General features: G+C 51.5%; 1 protein-coding gene across 1 annotated transcript in view; it reads left to right on the top strand.

Moving 5' to 3' along the window:
• Ergic1 (endoplasmic reticulum-golgi intermediate compartment 1) overlaps positions 1-20,470 on the top strand; it is a 49,154-nt gene that overhangs the window by 16,518 nt on the left and 12,166 nt on the right. The window contains exons 2-6 of the mRNA XM_090325431.1: positions 1,795-1,856; positions 3,425-3,497; positions 13,370-13,464; positions 16,709-16,833; positions 20,365-20,469. Of these exons, the coding sequence (XP_090181557.1) occupies positions 1,795-1,856; positions 3,425-3,497; positions 13,370-13,464; positions 16,709-16,833; positions 20,365-20,469 (460 nt within the window). The remainder of the gene's footprint in view (positions 1-1,794; positions 1,857-3,424; positions 3,498-13,369; positions 13,465-16,708; positions 16,834-20,364; position 20,470) is intronic.

Raw genomic sequence — 20,470 nt, 5'->3', positions numbered from 1 at the left:
GGGCCAGCTGTTTGTCTTTCCTTCCCTAAAAGAAAACCAGAGGCTTAGGCAGCTGCTGGTACTGCTCTAGCCTCCCAAAGATGCCAGAGTTGTCACTATTTGGCTTATTTCTTCCTGCCCCAAAAGAGCTGCCCAGCGCCAGATATTTCATCCACAGCCAGGATGGGAAAACAGAAGGAGGGGCAGAGGTGCTCATAAGGTGTCTGACCCTTTCAATCATCAAAAGCTTCCGGTGCCCAGCCAGCTGCGGCTTAAATACCATTTGGTGACAGTCACCTCACACGGAAGGCCAGGCAGGCCCTCCCTGAGGGAAGAAGCGAAGTGACAGTGGCCAGGCCCTGCGTTCAAGCCCCAGGACTAGATCGCCATGAATCCTGGAGACTGCCATTCCTTCTTCTGCTTAGCAGGTGACTGGGCTCCATTTTAGGGTGTCCTGTGCCATTTCGACCCACTGGGTCTCCTGATATTTGCTGTCACCCTGCTGCCATGCTGAACCGTCTTGTACCTAAGTCATTTCCTTTATTTATTTTTTTTTTTGTGGGCTTGAACTCGTGGTATTCCTTGCCTCCCAGGGGGACAGAACTGAGGCCCAAGGGCTCAACGCCTGACATCCCAGCTTCTCAGGAGGCTGGGATCTGAGGATTGCAATTTAAAGCCAGCCCAGGCAAGAAAAATCCATGAGATTCTCAATTCCAGTTAATCACCCCCTCCCCCCCAAAAAGCCGGAACTGGTAGAGTGGTAGCCTTGAGCAAGGCCTAGGTCCTGAGTTCAAGCCCCAGGGTTGGCACAAAAATAAATACTTAAATCATGACATGGTCCAAGGCGCAGGTCTGGTGAAGATACTGCCATTATCTTTACCTTTACTGTTGCTAGAATTATTCTTTCTCCCCCAAAGCTGGGCCACCTAGGTCCCAGCCTGGGTCAGCAGAGTGGGAGTGGGTCAAGACTCTGGTGAGGGCTGGGCCAGAGCATGGCCTAGTGGTAGCACGCTGGCCCAGCATACACGAAGCCCTGGGTTCGATTCCCTGGAACCACATACACAGAAAAAGCCGGAAGTGGCGCTGTGGCTCAAGTTACCTAGTGTTAGCCAATGAGTAAAAAGTGTCCAAGGACAGTGCCCAGGTCCTGGGTTCAAGCCCCAGGACTGGCCAAAAAAAACAGATCCTGGTTGGGGGAGGGTGAGAACGATTCTAGGGCTCCCTCTTCTGCGCCCCACATGGCTGGCTGCCTGCCTCTCCCTCGGGTGAGAGAGAATTGAACATCCCATTCAGGGACCTAGGGTGACCCGAGCGCATGGTGGCTGCACCACGCCCGAGTGTTCACGTGCCTCCGTGGTCACCCACTTTCTCCATGCCATTCTCTACGCACTCACTCCACTTCTGGTCACCTGCGAAGCCAGGATCTTGGGCTGTGCTCCCCTAATTCGCCCCTGCCCTCCAGCATGGGTCTGTAGCCCACCAAAACCCCCCAAGATTCTCCAAAGCATCTTACCATTTATTTATTTGTGCCAGTACTGGATTCTAAGTAGCATCTGGCCTTCACGTTTTATTTATTCATTGTGTGTGTGTGTGTATGCCAGTCCTGGGGCTTGAACTCCAGGACCTGGGTTCTGAGTGAGCTTTTCTCACGGTTGGTGCTTTGCCACTTGAGCCACAAGTTCTACTTCCGGAGATGGGGGCGTGTCTTTGAAAGCCTGTGGGTGGGGCCTAAGGGGGCGGGGTTATCTCGGGGAAGCACACTCCTGGCCTGCTGCTTTGTGTCCCCTTCACTTCTGCTCTGTTTGTCTCCTGCAGGTTTGACATCTACAGAAAGGTGCCCAAAGACCTGACACAGCCAACGTACACAGGCGCCATCAGTGAGTAGCTACCCCTTTGATCCCATACCACCCTTCTTGTGTGCACCCCTGGATAGCTGGGCCCCTCTCTGTGCAGAATTCTGGGAAGAAAGGATTGGAGAGAGCATGGAGACCAGTTGTGATTTCTACACTGAATGTCTATGGTTATTATACCTGACAAAGAAAGCCTCAAGCCCCCTCTACAGCTGAAATATTTCAGGTGCCAATGTCCCATCACAGTGGCAAAATGCATGCCTGGTGTGGTATGATTGGTTACAGCCGAAACAGGTGCGCTAAACATGGCACACAACCGGGTGCCCTGGTTCCTTCCTGTAATCCAGCCACTCAGGAGGTTGAAGATCTGAGGATTGTGTTCAAAGCCAGCCTGGGCAGGAAATCCCATGACGCTTGAACGCGGGGCCTCGGTGCTGTCTCTGAACTCTGTGTGCTCAAGGCTAGCACTCTACCACTTTGAGCCACAGTGCTATTTCTGTTTTTCTGGTGGTTAACTGGAGATGAATCTCACAGACTTTCCTGCTCAGGCTGGCTTCAAACCACAATCCTCAGATCACGGCCTCTTTTTTTTCTTTTAGTGCCCATCCTGGGGTTTGAACTCGGGGCCTAGAGAGTGTCCCTGAGCTTCTTTTTCTCAAGGCTAGTGTTCTTCCATTTGAACCACAGCACCATTTCTGTGTATGTGGTACTGAGGAATTGAACCCAGGGCTTCATGCCTGCTAGGCAAGCACTCTTACCACGAGGCTACATTCCCAGCCCACCTTAGCCTCTTTGAGTAGTTATAGTCCCGAGTCACCGGTGCCTGGCTTCTTGAGACGTCATCTCCAATGAACCAGCAAAAAACTGGAGGTGGAGCTGTGGCTGAAGTGATAGAGTAGCCTTGAGCCAAAAAGTCAAGGTCAACTATCAGATCCAGAGTTCAAGCCCAAGTACTAATACAAAAAGCACAATAATATATAAAAAATAAATGTGTGTTAATATTGTGTAGTTTGTTATACAAGGTATCGATGTATATTTTTCATTAGCATACATTTGCATACATTAATGTGCACATATATATTCATATGTCCGTGAGACACCTCATGAGACAGAGGCGGGGTGGAGGGCTTAGGGTCGCGAGGCAGACTCACAGGGAACCGTTCATGCAACTGGGTTTTGTTTTCTCTTGGTCCTAGTCCTGGGGCTTGAACTTACGACCCAGACACACTCTTCCTGAGCTTTTTTTTTTTTACCAGTCCTGGGCTTGAGCTCAGGGCCTGAGCACTGTCCTTGGACTTTCTCAAGGCTAGAGCTCTACCACTTGAGCCTCAGCACCACTTCTGGCTTTTTTCTATGTATGTGGTACCGAGGAATCGAACCCGGGTCTTCATGCATGCTAGGCAAGCACTCTACCACGAGGCCAAACTCCTGGCCCCCTTCCTGAGCTTTTTTTACTCAAGGCTGGTGCCCTACCATTTGAGCCATAGCTCCACTTCCAGCCCCTAGCATGAAGGGACTTTGAAGACCTGAAAGACCTCTGAAAGTGCCACCGCCGTGGTCCTGGGCTCTCATGAACACTGTGTCCTCTCTTGTAGTTTCTGTCTGCTGCTGCCTCTTCATCCTCTTCCTCTTCCTCTCGGAACTTACGGGATTCATCACAACAGAAGTGTAAGTCATTCTCCTCCCCTTTCCCTAGAGGAAGAGAGAGCTAGAGAGAGGGAGGGAGAGAGGGAAGATATATATTTTAATTATTTTTAAGGCTAGGCACTTTGGTTTCCCATCTGTTATCCTGGCTACTCAGGAGGCTGAGATCTAAGGATCATAGTTTAAAAGCCTAGGGGCCGGGAGTTTGGCCTAGTGGTTAAAGTGCTTGCCTAGCATGCCTGAAGCCCTGGGTTCCATTCCTCAGTACCACATACACAGAAAAAGCCAGAAGTAGTACTATGGCTCAGGTGGCCTTGAGCACAGGGACAGAGCCCAGGCCCTGAGTTTAAGCCTCACAACCAGCCAGAAAGAAAAAAAAAAAAAGAAAAGGTAAAAAGGCCAGCCTAGTTCTGATGTTCCATACAATTCTTTATCACAGAAAAAAAAAAAAAAAATGGGAGAAACTTCTGAAAGTGGATCTGTGGCTCAAGTGGTAGAACACCACTCAGCACTCAAGTCCTGAGTTCAAACCCAGGACCGGCAGAACACAACTCAAAACAAAAATCCTCTTTTAAGTAGTTACATAAGAGTGGTTTCCATTCAGCACCTCAGTTTTGGACCCCAGTGTGTCCCAATCAATCCATATACCCCTTCTCTCCCCACCCCACCCCTCCCTCAAGTGCCCCGGGCCCATTTCTACCAAAGCACGTCCAGTAGTGCCCATCACCCACTCTCCTCTCTCCATTCCCCTGTCCCCTCTCCTTAGCTCCTCCCCACCCCCACAGCCCATGTTCCAGTTTCTTGATATTTATTCGTGGCTGTAAGTTGCTTGCTCGAAGGACTTCCACTGTTGGCAGTCTTCCCTGCAGACACCATACTTGATAAGATGTGTATACACGTAGTGCCCTGGATATATTTTCATCTGGGTTTATAATTTAGATCTAATGTCCCATCTATGAGAGAAAACTCTCTCTTGTCCCTCTTTGTCCCTCTGAGCCTGGCTTAATTCACTTGACAAGATTTTTTTTTTTTGGTAGGTCCATCCATTTGAGATAGGTTTGTGGAAAGAGAAGGGAAGATCTTGGGGCTTGAACTCAGGGCCTGAGCAATGGTCCTTAGGCTTTCTCAAGGCTAGAGCTCTACCATTTGAGCCACAGCACCACTTCTACCTATGGTATGGAAGAATTGAACTCAGGGCTCATTCATGCTAGGCAAGCACTCTACCACTCGGTCACACTCCTGGCCAGTGAGACTCTTTTTTTTTTTTTTCATCCTTAAGTACATTTTATTGTGTTAATTATACAAAGTAATGTTTTATCCTGACATTTTCAGATATGTCTATTCCCACTGGTTCCAAGTACCCTCTCCTATTCCCATATAGCCTTATTTCTATTTTAGCATACTTTAAAAACATGTAGAATCCAGATGTGGGAGAAAACATGTGATACATATATTTCAAACCTAGATTATTATGCTTACCATGAAGATCTCAATAAATTGCATAAGTTGATACATTAGAACAGATAGAGAGCTAGGATATATACATCTCGATTGGTAGATACATAAATAGAGATGGATACATAGATAAACATAGTAATAATATATTATATGCATGTGGATCGTTAGCTTTATTTTTGATTTTTTGATTTTGATTTTTTTAATTTTTTTAAATTTTTTATTGTAATTAGTAAAAGGGTTACATGATATTTGCCAGATAGAAGGTGCATTAATTCACATACATCGATACCCTTTCACATGTCTTGGTACCCATTACCCTCCCCCCCATCCCCCCTGTGAGACTCTTTTGTCTCCAATTAACCAGCAAAAAGTTGGCTGTGATTCACATGGTAATGGACTAAGCCTTGAGTGGCAAAAGCTCAGGGACAATGCCCAGGCCCTGAGTCCAAGCCGTGGTAGCAACACACACACACACACACACACACACACACACACACACATAGGTCTTGAACAAAATTGAATGAGGTTTGTCAAAGCAAAAGAAGATTCTGGGGTTCTGTTCTTTGTGGGGTAGGAGAGTGGATCCGTGGATGGATGGAAATCATTTGTTCGTCTCCGTGTTTAGACTTTCCCCCCTCTGAATCATCTTTGTCGTTTCATGATCTGGAATTACTTGCTGCAAGCCAGAGCAGCTTCTTTGTGTGGGTGCCCTCCACAAGCCCCCCCTCTCCATTTTTTTCAAGCCCACCCTAGAGGAAGGGCATCCATGTGACCTTCCAGGCAGAGGGTGACAGACAGAGCAGGAAGCCATTCCTGGTTCCTAGAGTTTCTCCTTCCTGCAGCTATGAGTGACACATGCCACTGGCATCTCGTCAGCCTGGCCTCCTTACTGCTCTTGGGGTGAGGGAGTTTCCTGCCCCTGCCACTGGCTTCAGACTTCAGAGGTGCTTCCTTGCTGAGTGCACAATATACAGAGTCGTCGCATGGAGCCAGCCACCCCCTCTCCCGTTCAACCCTGGAATTTTCTAATTCCACTCAGGAGTGTGTGTGAGTGTGAGAACATGCACTCACGTGCTGGTACTGAGGTTTCAACGCAGGGCTTGGGCACTGCCTGTTTACTCGAGGCTGGCACTTGAGTCCCACCTCTGCTTCTGGTTTCCTGGTGGTTCATTGGAGATCAGAATCGCTCAGACTTTCCTGTCCAGGCTGGCTTCAAACCACGGTCCTCAGATCTCAGCTCCCTGAGTAGCTGGGATGACAAGCCTGAACCCCCAGCGCCCAGTAGCCATCAGTCCTGTTCCCCTCTCTGTCCTCCCCCACCTCCCCTGCCCTAGGCTTTTCAGCCTGAGCCCGGGTTGAATCTGTAGATTCCAGAACCTTCCTGCAGAGCGATCTGACTGGCAATCCTTAGTGACAAGTGCTCTGAATACAAAAGCCAAGCAGGGCAAGGAAGGAGGAGCTAGACCAGGGGACAAGGGGCAGTGGGGGCGGGGCTGTGGCCTGGTGATATTTTGCAAGGATTACCCTGGCTTATTTAGCCAAAAGGTCCTTCACATAGCTCCTGCTGGGCTTTCGTATTCATCAGTCTGTATCTCACCCAGTTATTCATTGCTGATGTTTCCCCCATTCAGTTGAAAAGCTTGCCCTCAGATTGCTCTGTACCTGGCGTGTAATATGTGCGTGGTGAATGCTCATTTCCTTGTCTCCTCCCTTTGAGTTAAGAACTGGCTCCCCTGGCCTCCCACTAATAACCCGGAGGGAAGCATTAGTCAGCTCAGGTGCTGTGAGGTTGGGTTTTGACGTCAGAGCTTGGGATTGGAGAGGCGTTTGGGTCCCCACCTCCTGGGTGCCTGCCCATGTGGTGGCACTGCTACATGCCTGGGCCAGGCCCCTGGGGCAACCCTGCCCCGTGGTGCTGCTCACTCAGCATGAGGCTACCTCCTTTCTCTGAGCACAGTGTGTTCCTACCATTCTCAGCCCAGCCCAGGACATCCTGTGACCTCCTGGATGGTCCGATCCCAGGGCATCCTGGGATGGTTCAATCTCACAGCATCCCAGAAGAAGAAGGGGAGGAAGGATGAGGAGGCAGGAATGCCAGAACCACCAGTTCCACGTCTGCCTTTGGCTCGCCAGCCACTGGTCCTCTACCATTTTATCATGAGATCTGTCCTGCATGAAGACGCAGAGACTTTGCTGCCTTCATCCATCCTGAGGCCCCTCACCCTGATCAGGAGTTGTCTACAGGGCTCAACAGGGGCTGGCACCCTTTTTCAGGCTTAGGAAAGGGGCTCACCCCTTGGGGGTCTTGGTATCTGAAAATGGCCCCTGTCCCAGGAAAGCATGCAGGTTGGAGGAGACCCAGGGTGATCGTTTCTTTCTGGGGGTAGCCAGCGCTCCCTGGTGGTCTTCTGGGTACACTGATATCCAGCATGCCCCCCCCCACCCCCCATGGGAATGTAAACCCAGGAAATGAAGTCACCACCACTGGTTGGATCTGAGTGACCACTGCAGCCCAGTTTGTGGTGACTGGTGACATAAGGTGCTTTTTCTGGCCCAGCCCGTGGAGAAGGGATGTTTGTTTGGCCAGCTGGGTTCCAGCCCGGGGTTTGGACAAGCTGGTGATTATCCTGGGACAGTGGCCTCACAGGATGTTCAGAAAATCTTGTCCTCTCCTCAGTAAAAGGTGGCCGCAGAATGTTCTAGCTTTTACTGCCCAGGCCCTGACAGCTCTGACTAATTATTAGCCTGATGAGGCATCATCATAATTTGATGGAACAGATGAATTCCACCTCAAGGCATTTTCCAGATATGTTTTTTTTTAATTATTATTATTTTGGAGCTTGAATTCAGGTCCTCACCCTTAGCCTTTCTCCCCCTCCCCAGTCCTAGGGCGTGAACTCAGGGCCTGGGTACTGTCTTTGGGCTTTTTCAAAACTAGTGTTCTACCACTTGAGCCACAGCACCACTTCTGGCTTTTTCTATGTATGTGGTGCCAAGGAATCGAACTCAGGCCTTTGTGTATGCTAGGCAAGCACGCTACCTCTAGACCACGCTCCCAGCCTATCCCTTGGCCTTTTCTGTTCAAGGCTGGCCCTCTACCATTTGAGCCACATCTCCACTTCCAGCTTTTTTATGTTTTTTTTTTTTTTTTTTTTTTTTTTTTTTGCCAGTCCTGGGCTTGAGCTCAGGGCCTGAGCACTGTCCTTGGACTTTCTCAAGGCTAGAGCTCTACCACTTGAGCCTCAGCACCACTTCCGGCTTTTTCCTATGTATGTGGTACCAAGGAATTGAACCCGGGTCTTTATGCATGCTAGGCAAGCACTTTAACCACTAGGCCAAACTCCTGGCCCCCCAGCTTTTTTAACTGGCGATAAAAGTCTCATGGGCTTTCATGCTCAGGTTGGCTTTGAACCTCTATCCTCAGATCTCAGCCTCCTGAGTAGCTAGAATTAGTGCTAGGCGTGAGCCACTGGCACCTGGCTTTTTAAATTAATTTTTATTTTTTAAAATAAGGGTCTGTGTGCTTGATTTAACATATCCTGGGTGTCGGTCTCTCATGAACATTTCACGTAACTGTCACAAAAGCCCTTGAGCTTGCTGTGTTACTGTTGGCCCCCGTTTAAGGCAGGGGAAACTGAGGCACCAAGAGGCTAAAACCCCATGATGTTAGCAATTAGCAAGTAAGTAGAGGTAGCACATACCAAGCCCGGTTTGGGCACCCGGCTTGCCACTCAGCCATCAGCTGCTGTCGGCACATTTCGAGCCCCCAGATGTGTGGGCATTGGTTAGAATTATTAAGTGGAGGATTGCAGTGTCCTTCCGGGGTGAGAGCTTGTTTTGTACCATGTCCCCATAGCAAGGCCAGACTGGAGAGACCCAATAGCTGAACAGAGAGTGATCCCTTACTTGTGTCCAGGGTTGTGGGGGCAGGGGACAGCCATGATGTCCCAGCCTGGAGTATCAAGGCTTGAGCCCTTAGCTTTGAATGGTCTGAAGGTGTCTGAGCATGGAGACATGTCTTGGGGCCCAGGCTCTGACAAAGAATAGGGTGATGACCAAGGCTGAGGACTTGAGAGGGCTTTGGAGCAGAGGCAGAGCAGGAGTGAGTGTGTGTGTGTGTGAGTGTGTGTGTGTGTGTGAGAGTGTGGGGGGGGAGGGAGGGAGGGAGTGCACGCATGCGCACTGGTATTCGGACTTGAACTCAGACCCAAGCTGTCTTGTAACTTTTCAGTCAAGGCTGTCGCTCTACCATGTGAGCCACAGCTCCACTTGTGGCTGTTGGAGGTAAGAGTCTCACGGACTTTCCTACCCCGGCTGGCTTCGAACTGCCATCCTCAGATCTCCGCCTCCTGAGCAGCTGGGGTAACGGGTGAGAGCTGCAGGGCCCCCCCCCCCCCCGGGCTTAGATGGCCTTTATGTTGCTGAAGGGGTCTGGATCTTAAATTCTAGGTTGCAGATGCCTGCTGGTGGGCTTCCATCCCTTCCCCTCTGGCCCCCACCCCACCCCTCCCTCGCTCTGCTTTGGCTGCAGTGCTAGCCGCCTGGAAGTTTCCATTCAATCAAATTGCTAAGCTCGGAGGTCAGCAACTTTGGGCAGGAATCCGAACTATTCAAGCGCCCTTCTAAAAGCAAATAAAATTGTTTTCCCTGGATGTCATCAGACTCACGCCTCAACCTAGAATCTCAAGACCCAGGGCTACATTCCACCTCCATCTCCCCCTCCACCTCCGCCCCCCTCTTCCCCTACCGCCCCCCATCCCTACCTCCCAGGCCTGCTCTTCCTTTCCCTATAAGGCCAGCTCTCACCCACCCGGTCCCCATACACACAGGCCCCACGGGTTCCGCCTGGCGTTCCCCATTGGAAACGTGCCTCCCCACTTCTCCACCAGCTTGCCTTTGCCCTCCACTTCCTGGGATTTCAGACAGACCCCTGGCCCCCATGTCTGCTCTTGTTTGCTGGGTCCCAGTCCCAGGGGTGGCAGGTGGAAGTTTGTGGGGTGTAGGGTGAGGGGAACCCTCCCCCTAGTATCTTGCTGAGCGTGTTTAGGGGGTGTCACAAGTGAAAGCCTCCTAGCACAGGAGCTGAACTGGGGGTTCAGGCTGGGACACCTCCTAGCTTTTAAAGGGGCCTCGACTATTCCAGATGGGACTGTGCGATGTGATGCCTCTTTTGTCATCAACACACAGGATTGGGTCATGAATGCGATTAAAGGTTGTGTGTGTGTGTATCTGGTCTGTCTGTCTGTCTGCTTGCAGTAGTGGTGTTTAAATTCGTAGGCCTGGTCTCTGTCCCTGGTGCTCTACCACTTGAGCCACAGCCCCACTTCCGGCATTTTGGTGATTCATTGGAATGAAGAGTCTCACCAACTTTCCTGCCTGTGCTGGATTTGAACCTAGTTCTTCAGATCTCAATCTCCTGCTTAGCTAGGGTCACAGGCCTCGGCTACAGGTGCATTCATATCTTGTATCCGCTTTGGCTTGCCCTTTTCTCTTCCCTTCTGGGTTTTTCTCCTTTTATAACTTGGGATTCATCAAACGTGCACAGAGCTGCAAGGCTCCCGTCCGTGAATTAGCACCTATTTGCACACATCAAGCCATTACCTGGGGTAAGACCTAGCTTTCTGCATTCTAGAAAGTTCATTTCTACCCCTCCCAGTCCCTCCCTCCTCCCCCTACCCCTGGTCTTGCCTATTTTTGAACTGCTCCCAAGCAGCTCCAGTGTACATGAGGAAACTGAGGCTCAGAGAGGCAACACCACTTATCCTAGCTGCTTCCCCTAGAGGTGACAGAGACCAAAGATGGAGCCCACACCCCCATGGGTTTTCTCATCACCTGCACTGGTAAGAGGAGGTGCTAGGCCGTGGAGAATTCCCAAACCACAGCAAAGCTCCCCCCCCCCCCCGACACCAAAAGCATTTATTATTTTTTTCTTTCCAGTGGGGCTGGTTTCTGACAACTTCACTGGCCTTTTGAAATCAGTTCAGCTCCAGGCAGGGAAGCCAGTGTAGCGCTGGTCAAGCCTGCCCCGGGCTGCAATGGCAGAAAGCCAGTAGACTGGAACATTTGCTTTGGCTGTGGAAAGTGCTAGATTGACTCATCTGGCGATTGAACCCTGGCACTCCAGGAAGCAGGCCAGAGCTGCCAGTCCTGGGCTTACATAACCAAACCCCGCCCAGAGCCGCCAGCTGGCTTTGCCAAGTCTGCTGTCTAGCGCCCCCCCCCTCCCCCTGGCATCTTGGGCACCCGCCATGTTGTGCTGTGGCTGGGAGAGGCCACCTGGGGTGGGGTGTGAGCTCACCCCAAGCCCCACCTGAGGCTTACCTGGCCATACACTGAGGTCACCTCTCTGGGTTTGCCAGGAGATGACGTCATCCCATAATCCCTCAGTGACGCAGCCATGGCAGGTGGGAAAGGTGAGCCGCTGCAGGAAGAGTGACAGGAAGGGACAGTCCTCCTGGTGATTGAGGTGCGAATCACCCAAGAAGATCCTTACTCATCAGGGTTCCATTTTGAAGCCAGGCTGCGGTGGAAAGTGGGTGCTAAGGACCAAGGCCCTCGGGCAGTCCTCGTTCTCAGCTTCCCATCTGTCTGGCCTCTTCGTTTGCTGTGCTCTGGCCTGTGGGTCAGTGCTGAGATGGCAGGGGTGTCTCCCTGCCTGGTGCCCTCCGGGGGCACCCACTGGACAGTTCGAGGTAGCTGTAGTGTCATAAAGCAGCAAGTCTGCTCAAGGCAAAAGTAAGAGCATAAGCCTGGCACCCCAGCTACTCAGGAGGCTGAGATCTGAGGATCGTGGTTCAAAGCCAGCCCAGGCAGAAAAGTCTGGGAGGTTCTTTTCTCTCCAGTGAACCAGCAAAAATCTGGAAGTGGAGCTGTGGCCTAGGTGGTAGAATACTAGCCTTGAGTGAAAAAACTCAGGGACAGCGCTCAGGTGCTGAGTTCAAGCCCTAGAGCACCCACACACACACACACACACACACACACACCAATCCTGGATAGAGATTCTAGAATGCTCAACCATTTCACACACACACACACACACACACACACACACACACACACACACACACACCAATCCTGGATAGAGATTCTAGAATGCTCAACCATTTCCTATTGTGTGATGTTAAAAGTAAAGACATTTAGATCTTAGATCTCGTTGGTTTTGGTTTTTGTTTTGAGGGGAGAGGAGGATTGTTTCAGTCCAGGAATTTGAACTCAGGGCCTGGATGCTGTTCCTGAACCTTTTTTTTTTTTTTTCTCTCAAGGCTGATGCTCTACCGTTTTGAGCCTCAGTTCCACTTTCTGCCTTTTGATGATTTATTGAAGAGAATTCCTTCATAAGAAAGGCCGTAGGTCTGAGAGAGGGAAAAAGTGTTAGGCAAATATAAGATCGTGTGTGTGTGTGTGTGTGTGTTGATCCTGGGACTTGAACTCAGAGCCTTGCATTGTTCCTTGGCTTTCTGCTCAAAGGCTGATTTTCTACCCCTTGAGCCGCTGCCCTGAGTGACTCCTGTGGGTGGTGGCCTAATTCTCAATCTGTGTGCCCCCTCCCCACCCCCCCACCCCCGTCCTCTTTTTTTGGACTGAGAGGAACAGAAAGGCTGCATATTGGTCACTCTGCTTTCCAGACTTGGAACTACACGGGCAGATAATTAACCAGTGCTTAACAGTGAATACACAGCCAGAGAGTCCATACCTTGGTCTTTGCCTCCAAAGCAAATTTCTTGTCATCTGAGGATTAGAGCAAACCTCACATTAATAGCTTGGTGATCGGGTACTTGTTTTTCTTTGTTCATGCCAGTCCTGGAGTTTGAACTGAGGGCTTGGGCACTGTGTCCCTGAGCTCCTTTTTGTTCAAGGATAGCACTCTACCATTTGAGCCACAGCATCACTTCTGGCTTTTTGGTGTTTCGTTGGAGATAAGAGGGGACTTTCCTGCCTGGGATGGCTTTGATTTTTTTCTTTCTCTTTCCCTTTTTCTTTTCCTCTTCCTCCTCCTCCCCCTCCTCCTCCTCCTCCTCCTCCTCCTCCTCCTCCTCCTCCTCCTCCTCTTCTTGTTCTTCCCTTCCCTTCCCTTCCCCTCCCCTCCCGTCCCCTCTCCTCTCCTTTCCTCCCCTCCTGTCCTAGGGCTTGAACTCTGGGCTTGGGTACTGTCCCTGAGTTACCAGTGCCTGGCTCCATTTCTTATTTCAATATTTACCCCCCTCCCATTAGTAATGGTGTTTTCCTCGCCCCCCTCCCCCCATCAACAGAGTTCTCAGAAACGAACCTAGAAAGTGTCAGACCCAGGATTTGAACTTGAGCACATCTGACCCCCAAAAGACATGCTTTCCCCTACCTCCTCCTCTCAGGGTCTGAGCTGGGTGGCTGAAAAGGGGCTCCGGTGTCCCCAAGAATGGCACCTCCATCTTCATCAAGGCTTCTGTCTTGTCCTTGCCCAGGGTAAACGAACTCTACGTTGATGACCCGGATAAGGACAGCGGAGGGAAAATCGATGTCAGTCTCAACATCAGTTTACCCAATTTGCACTGCGAATGTGAGTATTTGCAACAGCAGGACACCTCCTGTGGACAGATTGTGAGTGGGAAACCAGTGAGAGATCCAGGATAAGCTATGTGGACAGTGCCAAGCTGTAAATGGCGCTTGCCAGATGATGCCTCCTTTGCTTGCTTGTTTGTTTGCCTTTTTTTTTTTTTTTTTGCCAGTCCTGGGCTTGAACTCAAGGCCTGAGCACTGTCTTTGGGCATTCTCAAGGCTAGAGCTCTATGACTTGAGCCACTGCACCACTTCCAGCTTTTTTTTTTTTTCTATGTGTGTGGTACCGAGGAATGGAACCCGGGTCTTCATGCATGCTAGGCCAAACACTTGTTTCTTAGCTTTTTCTCTCAAGGTCGATACTCCACCACTTAAAGCAATACCTTCACTTCCAGCTTTTTGGTGGTTCGTTGGAGAGAAGAGTATCACAGGCTTTCCTGCCTGGGCAGACGTTGAACCTCCAACCTCAGATCTCAGCCTCCAGAGTAGCTAAGATTTTAGGTATGAGCCACCGGGCCCTGACAAAAATAAAAAGGAGGCCTTGGTGGGGCCTCAGTTTCCCCATCTGTGCAGTGGGCTCAGTGGGACCCAGCAGCAGGGGTGGCTAGGAGAGTGTGATGAGACGGATCTCCAGGCTTGGTGGTGAATGAATTGACAGTCTGGAGCAGAAGGGGCCTGGTGCGACTTCCTATCCACCCCTCCCCTCCCTGCACCCCTCTTTTTCCTGAGAAAAGGCCAGGGCAGGACGAGAACATTGGGTCAGGCCCTAGCCAGGCAGTCCCATTGTTAGTGCTTATGACATCACGGCTTTGAATCTACATCAGGGCCCCAAGCCAGAGATGTCGAAATCGTGGCAGGTTTATTTATTTTGAATCTTTCTGAATTTCTTTTTCTCTTCTTCCTTTTGGGGGGGAAAAAAAAAAAAAGAATTCTTCTGGCAGCTTCTCCTGCAGGAATTAGTTGTGGCTGTTTAACGAGGAAAGTCTTAGTCACACCAGACGGACACCTGAGAGCAAGGAAAGGGAAGAGAGAAAATGGAACTCTGCTAGCATGAGGCGGTGACTCATGGGAGGTGTGCCATCCACACCTGCCAGTCCTGCAGCCTGGCACCGGGCTGGCTCTCCTCCTCATCCTTTCCATCAGGGCCGGGGTGCTGTCCCTAAGCCCCTCAACTCACGGCTAGCACTCTACCAGTATGAGCCACAGCACCACTTCCAGTTTTCTGGTGGTTCTTTGGAGATAAGAATCTCATGGACTTCTGTGCCCAGGTTGGCTTTGAACTGGGATCCTTAGATCTCAGCCTTCTGAGTAGCTGGTGTTACAGGCATGCGCTGCAGAGCCCAGCTGGCAGGGCCTCATGCTTGGAAGACTAGAGCCCAGAGCTCCTCTAGGTAGGCCGGGCCCCCGATGCCTTTTATGGCAGGCTCTCTTTTAAATCATTTCCAGCTGTTTTCACTCCGCATCACGCCCTTCTTCTGACGCCCCTACCAGGGAATTTTTCTGCATTTCTATAGTTTACAGGATCTGATCTCACCCTGCCTGCCTCTCTAGCCATCTCAGGCCACACCGCAGGCACTGTGATCTGCCTGTTTTACACAGCCCTAAACAGAGGCCTGCTAAAATCAGGACCAGGACTCAAGGCCACCTGCTATGTGGTGTGCAGAAAAGAACCCAGAGGAATCACCCGGGCCCCCAAGTACCCTCCCTAGACAGAGGGCCTTGGGGCTTTGGGGAAAGAAAGGTGTGTGCGTGGAAGCAGTGGATGAATGAGTGGATGAAGGGATGCTTTCCTCTCCCCTGAGAACCGAGAGTCTGAGATTCATGAAGTACTGATATCTGGATACTTTTTTGCCAGTCCTGGGGCTCAAACTCAGGACCTGAGCACTGTCCTGGGGCTTTACTCAAGTCTAGCGCTCTATCACTTGAGCCAGAGCACCACTTCTGGCTTTTTTTTCTTCCTCCTCCTCCTCCTCCTCCTCCTCCTCCTCCTCCTCCTCCTCCTCCTCCTCCTCCTCCTCTTCTTCTTCTTCTTCTTCTTCTTCTTCTTCTTCCTCTTCTTCTTCTCCCTTCTCCCTTCTCCCTTTCCCTTCTCTCTTCTCCCTTCTCTCTTCTCCCTTCTCCCTTCTCCCTTCTCCCTTCTAGCTTTTTTCTATGTATGTGGTACCGAGGAATTGAACCTGGGTTTTTGTGCATGCTAGGCAACCACTTGACCACTAGGCCATACTCCGGGCCCTTGATTTACTCTTTTTACTTTCTGTCCATCGATCTCTGTTCTAAACGTTTTCTAGGTCCATTCATCCGTACTCTTCCGTGGAAATTCCTTTTTATTTTTTTTTAAGTGGCATATATACATATATACAAATATATATATATTTTTATTGTCAGGGTAATGTATAGAGGGGTTAAAGTCACATTTGTCAGGTACTGGGTACATTACTTCTTGGACATTGATAACCTTTCTCATAACTTTTTTTTTTTATTTTTTAGGATTTTTTTTTTTATTGTAATTAGTAAAAGGGTTACATGATATTTGCCAGATAGAAGGTGCATTAATTCACATACATTGATACCCTTTCACATGTCTTGGTACCCGTTTCCCTTCCCCCCCACACCCCCCCCCTTTTTTTTTTTTTTTTTTTTTGCCAGTCCTGGGCTTGAGCTCAGGGCCTGAGCACTGTCCTTGAACTTTCTCAAGGCTAGAGCTCCAGCACTTGAGCCTCAGCACCACTTCCGTTTTTTTTTTTTTTTTTCTATGTACGTGGTACCAAGGAATCGAACCTGGGTCTTCATGCATGCTAGGCAAGCACTCTACCACTAGGCCAAACCCCTGGCCTCGCATTTCCAGCTTTTTGGTGATTCATTAGAAATGAGTCTCATGGATTCTCCTGCCTGGGCTGGCTTCGAACCACAATCCTCAGATCTGAGCTTCCTGAGTTAGCTAAAATGACATACAGCAAGCTGGCATGTTGCATTTGTATTGTTCCCATTTCACAGAGAGATACCCAGAGAGGCTGGGGGTGGGGGTTAAGAAGGCCTCAGATAACCATGACCCCCGCCCCTGGAGCCTCCACTTCTCTGTCCAGCGATGGGGCGGAGGTTTTCTGGTGAACGGGCCTATTGGGAGATGCTGGCTTTTCTCCTCTTTGTTTGCTTTCTTTTCTCCTGCACTGGGGAGGCTAGGCTGGTGCCTGCATGGCCTCTGGCATGCCCGGGCCGGGCTTCACGGGGCTCTGTTGCGTCCACAGTGGTCGGGTTGGACATCCAGGATGAGATGGGCCGACACGAGGTGGGTCACATCGACAACTCCATGAAGATCCCCCTGAACAACGGGGCAGGCTGCCGCTTCGAGGGCCAGTTCAGCATCAACAAGGTATGGCGCCCCCTGTCCTCTCCCTCCCTCTGGCCCAGCCTTGCCCCCCCCCAGGTGGAAAGGCTGTGCCCTTGACCCCTGACCCCAACGGCCAGCCCATCCCCAAGTGGAGACTCTGTGACCTTGACTCTTGACCCCAATGGCCAGCTGGAAGCAAAGTCCAGCTGTAGGTATCCCAGAGTCCAGATTGGGCTCGAGCTTCAATGAGTGTTGTTAATGGATGGGGCAAAGGGGTTACTCTTCTCCCCATTTTTTTTTTTTTGGTTTGGTCAGTCATGGGGCTTGAACTCGGGGCCTGGGCACTGTCCCTGAGCTCTTCAGCTCAAGGCTACCGCCCTACCCTTTGAGCCAAGCGCCACTTCCAGTTTTCTGGTGGTTTGTTGGAGATAAAGAGTCTCATGGACTTTCACGTCCGGGCTGGCTTTGAACCACGATCCTCAGATCTCAGCCTCCTGAGTAGCTAGGATTACAGGTGTCAGACGCCAGAGCCCTGCGGTGCTAAGCTATTCTTCCTCTGGCAGAGCAATGTACACAAGCTACTTTTAGGTTGAGTGAGGATTAAAGAGTCAGTGCACACTCAATTTATTCATCTGAGACTACACATTCATTCATTCATTCATTCATTCATTCCTTTTTGTGCCTATACTAAGGCTTGAACTCAAGGCCTCATGCTCTTCCCTGAGCATTCTCAATCTAAGTTGGTTCTCCACCCCCTTGATCCACACCTCCCCTTCCACCTTTGTTTTGCTGACTCTGGAGAGGAAGTATCTCCCTGATCGTTCTTCCCTGGCTGGGCCTCGAACCATGATCCTCCGATCTCAGCCTCCTGAGTGGCTTGGGAAGACAGGCGTGAACCACTGGCACCGACCTGCAGAGCTGTGTGTTTAAGGAAGGTGGCAGTGTGCATGCTGGGGGCATTCTAGAGGCATGATGGGGGCAAAGCAGGTGAGGTACGAGGAGGGGTGGGTTTAAGGACCCCATTTTCCACGGGCGGGCATGGACGGCCAGGGCACTGGGGCTGGGCCCTGAACAGCTCCTGCCTGCTTTCTGCTTGGCTCTGGATTGACGCCATGAAGCCTCTGACTGGAAGCTGAGGCCCAGAGGGGTTAAGTACCTCCCCAAGGTCACACAGCCCGGATATCCTATCCACATCCTCGTCCCTATGTCACTGGTCACTCGTGGTGTCTACCCACTTTCCCCCAGCCCTTGACACGGGAGCCACAAATGACCAGTCCCCCCTCCCATGTAGCCCAGAGACAGGTGGCAGGTGTTAGCATCTAAAGACATCTAAAGTGAAATGATCACATCACAATCCAGCTTGGATCTGATAGTGCACACCTATAATCCTAGCTGTGCAAGAGCCTGAGGTTGGGAGTGTGGCTCAGTGGTAGAGTGCTTGCCTAGCATGCACGAAGCCCTGGGTTCGATTCCTTGGTACCACATACACAGAAAAAGTGGGATGTGACACTGTGGTTCAAAAAGGGAAAGTGAGCAAAAGAAGCTTAGGGACAGTGCCCAGGCCCTGAGTCTACTGCCCTAGGACTGGAAAAAACAAAAACAACAACAACAAAATGGCCTGGGTGCTGTCCCTGAGCCTCTTTTTTGCTCAAGGTTAGCGCTCTACCACTTGAGCCACAGTGCCGCTTCTGGCTTTTTTGCATCGTTTATTGGAGATGAGAGTCTCACCAACTTTCCCGCCTAGGCTGGCTTCGAACCCTGATCCTCAGAGCCTCCTGAGTAGCTGGGATGACAGGCGGGAGCCACTGGTTCCCGGCCGCATCTATTTCTTTTAAACATGTACTTGTGTGGCCAGGGGCTCTAGCCCACCCTCTACCCATACCCACTCTCCCTCCCTCTTTGGGGTGGAGGGGAGCTGTGCCCTGTCAGGGACTCCACCCCCACCTCAGGCAGAGCCACGTCCAGCTACCTCCGTCAGGAAATCAACACCAGCCAGATGTGCGTTCTCCTCTCCAGCTGTGGCCAGCGGGGATGGGAGACCTCCTGGTGACCTCCTCTCAGGAGTGGGGTCCTGTTTTCTGACGTAGATGCCTAGGTCACAGGCTCCAAATGCGTCGTCTCCCCTCCCCACCTTTTCTTTCCAGCGTGTGGTGCCATGACTCAGCCACCTGCAAGGACTCCTGGGGCAGAGCTTGCGAGGGACTGAGTCATGGCCCCTGGGGCGGGGGCTTGGTGGCAGACCTTCCTCTTCATTCAGTTAACATAGAATCCGGGGGGGCTGGGGTTCCCAACCCTGCCCGTGGCCTGATTGCCACCTAGAAAAATTCTGGCATGGCCTAGTGGTAGAGTACCTGCCTAGCATGCACGAAGACCCGGGTTCAATTCCTCGGTACCACATACATAGAAAAAAGCTGGAAGTAGTGCCTTTCTCAAGCCTTGAGAAAGCCCAAGGTCAGTGCTCAGGCCCTGAGTTCAAGCCCCAGGACTGACGAAAAAGAACTAGAAATTCTAGACCACATGGATGGCTGGAGGGGGCGGGGGTTGTTTATTTTGTTCAGGTTCTGGGGCTTGAAGCGCTCTATAACTAAGCCACCTTTCCAGCCCCTTGTAATTAGTTTTTGTTTGTTTGTTTTTATCAGTCGTGGGGCTTGAACTCTCGGCCTGGGCACTGTCCCTGAGCTCTTTAGGATTCTTTCTTTAAGCCTGGCACCATGTCTGGTACCAGGGACTGAACGATGACATGTCTTACTCATTCCCCACTCATGGAGCATTCGCCATGACCTCTATTCTAGGGCTGTGCCCAAGCAGGTGATGGATGGCGCGGCGGGGGGGGGGGCGGGGGGGAGGAGGGGCAGATGTGCAGGGCAGATGTGCACAGCTGTAAGAGAGAAGAAAGGGAAGCCACCGGGAAGGGGTTCAGGAGGTAGGAACAGGCCCAGACTCTGCCCTGGCAGTGCCCTGGCCAGACTGTGGCAAGCAGATAAGAACTGAGGTGAGAGGGAGGGGGTGGCCAGCAGGCAGGGTTCCTCTTCTCCGTTGCCACAATGAAATACTCCAGGCTGGACATCGTAGAAAGAGATGCGAGTTCTTAGCCCCGGCAGCCACCCTCAGTCAGACTCTAAGGAGGACCGGAGGGTGGGTGGCATTCCATGGCAGGTGCCACGCGGGAACCTGGGGTGAGCCCCACCCACTTGGGACCCCGTGCAGGGTCCAGGCCTTGGGGACCAGTGGTGGCTGCTGTCCCAGCCTGGGCCAGGCTCACACTGGGGTGGGGGGGGGAGGGTGAGGTCATTGAGGCCTGTCTGAGATCCTGTGCCCCTGCCACTCATGGGACCTCAGCACTGGGGGTCGGGGAGGGAGAGGAAGGAGGGGGTCTTTGGCTGAAGCAGGCTATTCTTGGCCTGCTCCTCCCCCATGCCCATGGGTGAGCTCTGCCCCCCTCGTGCCCCCCACAAACCCCCTCCTTCAGGGTCGCTGTCTGGGGTGATCAGCTGGGGGAGTGGTCTGAGATGCGTCCCCAGGTCCTGCCTGATGTCACTTGCCTGGTGACTTCACCCTTGCGCCCTCACCCAGGTTCCTGGCAACTTCCACGTGTCCACACACAGTGCCACAGCCCAGCCGCAGAACCCAGACATGACACACGCCATCCACAAGCTCTCCTTTGGGGACACGCTGCAGG

Source organism: Megascapheus bottae, chromosome 38 (assembly GCF_031878675.1).
Source record: "Megascapheus bottae isolate mThoBot1 chromosome 38, mThoBot2.hap1, whole genome shotgun sequence".
NCBI lineage: Eukaryota > Metazoa > Chordata > Mammalia > Rodentia > Geomyidae > Megascapheus > Megascapheus bottae.
This window is presented reverse-complemented; position numbering and strand designations above follow the sequence as displayed.